At 44.7% G+C, this 6221-nt stretch overlaps 1 protein-coding gene across 1 annotated transcript; it reads right to left on the bottom strand.

The window, feature by feature from the left end:
* Positions 1 to 231: 231 nt before the first annotated feature.
* LOC124365634 (hatching enzyme-like) lies at positions 232 to 5850 on the bottom strand. The gene is made up of 3 exons (XM_046821627.1): positions 4910 to 5850; positions 3592 to 3712; positions 232 to 528 (listed from the first exon to the last, which is right to left on the bottom strand). Exons 1-3 carry the CDS (start codon positions 5848 to 5850, stop codon positions 232 to 234), a joined length of 1359 nt encoding a protein of 452 aa, XP_046677583.1.
* Between the last annotated feature and the right edge of the window lie 371 nt (positions 5851 to 6221).

Raw genomic sequence — 6221 nt, 5'->3', positions numbered from 1 at the left:
AAGGGTTTACACAGAGCTCGTATAATCCCCTCGTCGTACTGGATACCACCCTCCTCCCACTTGATATTGTGAAAGTGGCGCTCCAGCCACCGAGCGGTTCTGGCCATTTTAGAATTTAACTCCGCTTTATCGTATGGAGGCTTGAATACGATGTGTGCACGAAAGACATGACTGATTATTACAAACTCTTTTACAATAAATCGATTGTCATTATCTTTAAAAGCGTGGAACTCAACTGCCTCCATTTGGCCACCGTTTGAAAAGTTCAATTTCGAGAGACAGCCTGTGAGCTATGGGACTAGGGAGAGCCTCCGCACACTCCCTCTCACTGTCACTGTTTTCAATTGTGGCTTTAACAGACTCCTCAATCAGAAACAGATCTCTCAATACGATGTGGATCAGTGGGAGGTTGGCAATGAACTGATTCCACTCGTTTTTGTTAAGCGTTAATGAATGTTCACCGTCGTAGATGAACACACATTGCTTACCAAATACATTGATGACCTTGATATCCTCCCCACCATCCGCCTTTAGGTAAAACCTATGTGAGGCCTCCAAGGCTAGACTAACGCTATTGAAGTTTTGTGAAAACTGATTAAACACATCGTGTGACCAATAAACGCAACCCTTTTTACCCTTAAACAGTATCCCGAGAGAGTCATCCCTGTTTTTAACAAAACCCACAATCACACACTTTAAAGAAAGATCACAATCAATAAAATAAACAGACTTAAGAAAAATTCCCGTTTAACGAGTTTATAGGCTCCTTGCGTCTAGGGATCCTCGTAGGCTCCAGGTCCATAGCCGTTGATGGGTCCTCCATGGTCTCGGTCTCGGTCTTGTATGACCGTACCTTCCACAGTACCCCTTATATACTTTTAAACCTCCAAATTTAGACCAATCAGAGACGAGTTTATTCTGACCAATAGGAGGGCTAGGAAATACGGTTGGATTTAAATTTTCTAATTGCAACGGATCTCGTATGTGTAATCGCTACAATACATGCAGTACTCTAAACCATCATCAATAGTGTGTTGTAGATACGCCAACACGAAACCGTCAAAGGCGGGAAAATCCTTGACGTAAAATATTTTAGAGTGGAACAGATTCCACTCTTTTACATTAATGCTTAGTTCGCCAACAGAGCGATCCTCTTTCTTGAATATTACATTAGCAAAATCCTCAAGAACAGTCTCGTTGTATCTGTCACTAACAGGTTCATATCTCTCAAATATGATTCTAAATGCATCAAACTCTGGGAGTTTGCTTACATGGTAATCATCTCCGTAATCAGACTCACCCTCTTCTACATCCAACTTATTAGTGCTAACAGTTTCGTTATCTTTAAGCAGTCGAATAGTTACGGTGCATTGATTAGGACACTCCCGGTCAGACATGATTGAGCTAATGAAGTCTAGCATCAGGAACCCTCAATTTATTACATCATACGTTTTACGTTACCGGTAAGCAGGGTGTACGCCATGTGGGAGTCATGCAAGAGGAGGCAGTACGCCGTTGTGTTTGCCGGAAAATTATTTTTCGCCTCAAATTCCAATCTCACATCTACAGGTCCCGACTTGATCGAATCGTTCTGTTTAGAACAATCAATCACATAGAGAGGCGCGTGGGACTTGAATTTTCCAAAATCAACAGTAGGCGCTCCCGGTTTCTGATAGTACGAACTTTGGAATCTTGTAAACATCTCGTAAAAAATGCACAAGTCACCGTGGACATTGTCGTAAGGATAATATTGCGAATTCAAATATAGTCTTACATTTGTCAGGTCGCAACGGTCAAAAGAAGACGCATCTATTTTTAGATCATTTTTTCTTCCTGTCTGAAATGCTAAAACAACGTAACGGGGTTTCTCAATTTGAGAGCTCGTTTTTATCGTCCAACTCTGACGAGTCGTTTGTGGTAAAGAGGGGTGTTCGTGAATTTCCCAGGACCGAAACGGCAGATGAATCAGAGTATCTTTCTCAATAACACGCAATAATTTCAATTTGTAACTGTCGGATACAGTAATGTGTGGAACACGCCAGTAGAGCGAGGTTATTTCAAAGTCGAGGTTAGCCGCATCCGTGCTTTTTGACCGCGTTAATGTCGGTAGCCGACCTCAAGATAATCAGTTCCTGTCTGACATTGACCACGATCTTTTTATAATCCTCGGCAAAACCCAGCAACAGTTTTAGAGGCACTGAATATGTAAATTCACTGGCCTGACCGGTTTCACCCGGACCTAGCCAACATGCATTGAAGAGACCCGCCTCCTCCTCTTTCCTCATGGAGATCAGTCCTTTTATTGTACTTGTAATACCTACATTTTTCACCCTGTCAACCTCTATACCGCCGATCTCGTACCTTATATCGTCGAATAAAAACGCAATAGCGTTGTTTATTAATGTAACAACGGCCGCGGTCCCGTCTGCCTTCTTGGCACGCACTTTTCCACTGATGTATAAACTGCTTTCGAACGGTGCTGTAATTATATCCTGTTGACTGATTGGAATCCTGATTTCGTCGTTATTCTTTAGAGTTGACGAGGCGTACGGTTTGTGAGAGTGAAACTCCCAACCGGTTATTGCCTCATCGTACTCGACGGCCGATTCTATCGATAGCAGAGCCATACTTAAAACCCAGCGATCTAATAAACTTGATGTTCTTAGGTGTTAACACCGCGGTCTTTTGTGATCGAATGAGGGGAACGGTGTACGGCACTTCTCTAAATACTAGACCCATTGCCGTTTCCTTATGTGCATACGTAACGATAACGGTTCGTTTCTAAAGTTTATCAATTCACCGGCCTGGTCTTTGAGAGAGACAGATATATTGTTCACCCTACGGACGTTCACAGGTAAATAGATGACTGTGCTCGGTTTATCGACTATTTTATACCCTGGAGCAACTTCAGGGTAAAACCCATGCAGCACGTGTCCTTCTACACCGTTTTGAAAGGATCCTCGGGCGATATTACACTCAACACGTATCGTGTTTACCGCCATAATACTGACGGGGAGGTCGGACATGTGGACTCTATTAGGCTCGAGCATTTTCGCGGTGAAACCTAGTACAGGAGCTATGGATTCCGATATTTCGAAATGTATCGCTTCTCTGCACGATACTTCGGACCTTAGAGTGTTATTGTTTGCCTTAAGACTGAACGTCACGCCTCCGTCAATGTGCGACTTGATATATTCTTCAATGTTTTCAATTTCGTACGACCCTTCATCTATTACTATCTCTTTACCGTTTCCGTAGTGAAACTTGTCATTTATACCCTTTTCAATGTTCGGAATTGTATAGTACGTGGACAGGTCAATTAGGCCGATTTCGTACTCCCCATCGCTCAAATCCATTGGTGGAAAGACCTCACAAGATACGTGCGGAGCCACACCGCTAAGTGAAAACATTATTTGCTAGAAACTTCAAACACAAGTGTCCGCAGACTACTGAGTCATCAGACTGTTTACGCTCATAGTTATACTGTACACTGACACCGGACCCAAAGTAAGATACGAGTTCTACCGGCGGTCTCAGATTACCAAAACTGTCAAAGTAGTACACTCTATTTCCTAGTTTCTTATAACAGACCAAGTGCGTTCCTTCATCTTGTGAACTGTCCAGATTTACTACAGCCGACTCGTACAGCCGCGGGGTCTTGGGCAGTGTGTCCCTCATGTATACATCTCGAAAGTTCGGAATATTGAGTAACCTAGCGTAACGGATCAATTCGTGGTTTGTTAGAGGTTTTATCGGTATCGAGATTGTTGTTTTTTTTTACAACACCTCTTCCTTTTCCTCACCCCACCACCTCCCCTCTTTGGGTAAGGTTTCAGGTAGAGGCCTCGCCCTTTTGACTCACCCCTCCCTCGCTTTGTCTTTGTTTTTTTCTTTCTTCCACCCCCAAACGCTGTTTTAGCTTTCATGGCTGCAGTCACTGCTAAGGCCGCAGCCTTTTCTCCTACACTAGCGTCTCCTGATTTCACCCTTTGCCAAGCCCTTCTAGCCAATTCTTTGTCGGCCTCTCGCCGGTGTTCCAAATCCGTGTATTTCGAGTACGCTATATCGTGGATTTTACAATATTCGTCCAAGGGATTTATACCCTTCTCGCCACGTGCAAGTCTTTCGGACAATCGGGTGCCCGGCCCACAGTACCGAAAACCTCCGGGAAGGTGTAATTCAACTGGTAAAGCGTCAACAGCACGGTTTATTATGGTGCCTACAGCGGGCAGTGCGTTTTTCAGCGCGCTGGTCACTATACCTCTACCCCGCTTGACAGCTCGTTTCACTCTGTTTTATTTACGCTTGTGATTCGCCATTTATATACCGTATCACTTTATACAACTGTTTGAGTAGCGATTCACGCACACAAGTAATCTGCAATACGTCGAAGATGTCCGCCTCGGATTTCGTGACAGTACCGGTAAACTCGTCAAACTCCAGCACGTAACTGTCTGTTATAAAGTAAATACGACCGTTTATATACCTGAATCCACCCTTTATAGATCCTGGAACACCTGGGAGTACGCTTGAGGTCATCCCTAACATGGTGCCTGTGAGGGTGCATTCGTTCAACTCTACAACAAACTCGTCATCGACGAAGACGTAGGTCTTACCCATATTACTGTTTAATGCTGCATTGACTTTCTTAACTCTGGTATGTACGATTCTGCTAATGGGTCTTTGATTGGACAGTCTAAGTGACGGGTAATCTATAACGTATAAAGTCCTGTCCACAATCATGACTACGTCTCCGTTCGGTCTCTGGTACACGGCTGAGACATTATTAAAGTCTGACGGTAAGAACGTCAACCACTCTGTAATTATCAGAGGATTGGTAAACTCTTCAGGCGTTCTATGGGCTTCGTTCAGGCTGAGTATCCAAACGTATTTACAGTAAAACGCGTACAGTCTGTTTCTCACTACTAAGAACGTGTTGAGTTTGTGCCGTAAATGACAAATGTCCAATTCTGTAGGTGTAGGCGTGGTAGGCCTAGTGGTAGTCGATGTTGTTGTCGTAGTAGTAGTGGATGTTGTAGTGGATGATGTTGTGGACGTGGAGGAGGAGGAGGAGGAGGAGGGGACAGGCGGTCCGTACAAAACCTGAATTGCAAGCTGATCGTCTCTGTCCAAATGAAATTCGTACAAGTTGTTGATACCCGATGGCGGGTAATAGGACGGAAACATTACGGATCGTAACACAGACGAATGCTGAAGACCGAGAGCATGGCCTATTTCATGGACCATCACTACAAAGAACGAAGTCTTCTCCGGTGCGGGTATATTCATTGTAAAGTCCCAGTCCTCTTCGAAATCAAGGTGTATATCCGATTGGTTCAGCCACGGTCGAGGGAGAAAGGCGTGGCCGAGAACGCCGCCTGGACCGTCAAAATCGTAACTGCAAGTGCTTTTAAGGTAGTACGCCACGTGTTTCTTAGGGGAAATCACTACCATTATAGTGGGATCACTGTAACTTCTACGGAATTCGAGAGCAGAGTGTTTGGAGTACAAAGAAAACGCTCTCTCAACGATGTTAGCATACTGGATGCCAGAGCCAATCATGTTCCACGTGACCCGAGTTGAGTTCCATTTAACTAATGGGGTCACGGAAAACGGGGCTATGCCTTCGTCCGAGTTACCGCATCTGGGTGTGTCCATCACCTTCAGCGTCTCCTCGTTTTCATATCCGGTCACCTGTAGTCCGAAGACCTCCTGGAACCTCGTAACGGCGTGCTTAATATTGTTAGTCAGCGATGTTCCGTTGCTGTTGAGATAGCCGTATTTCTCTAAGTAGGTCAGGGTCTTGTTTGCTGCGGTCAGGTGGACCAGTACAAGTACAAGTAACCGCATCTCGCCAGGTTCTAAAGTAAACTGACGGTAAAAATGTCAACAACCTACTTATATCTCGATCTCACCCTGGTCACCGGGTTCCTAAAGTAAGGGTCGACAATGTTCCACTCGTCTTTATCGGTTACGTGTATAGCGTCTAGCGGCGGAGACTGTAGTTTGTACATACCGTGCACAACATTACTCAGAACTCTCACTAGGTAATTCACGGTCACCGCGTCACTCATTTCGGTAGGATCTCCCAGATTAGTGACTTTACCGCCGTGCGCGTTCCAATTTCGCCCCGCTCTGGTCATGGCGTGTTTTTGAAAGTATTTGAGATTAACAGCTTCACCCTCGTATAGAGGCTCTTCAATCTCGCTCAGACGCTTATG

This window comes from Homalodisca vitripennis, chromosome 6 (genome assembly GCF_021130785.1).
Source record: "Homalodisca vitripennis isolate AUS2020 chromosome 6, UT_GWSS_2.1, whole genome shotgun sequence".
NCBI classification, from domain to species: Eukaryota; Metazoa; Arthropoda; class Insecta; order Hemiptera; family Cicadellidae; genus Homalodisca; species Homalodisca vitripennis.
Note: the sequence above shows the minus strand (reverse complement) of the source record. Positions and strands in the feature narration are given on the sequence as shown.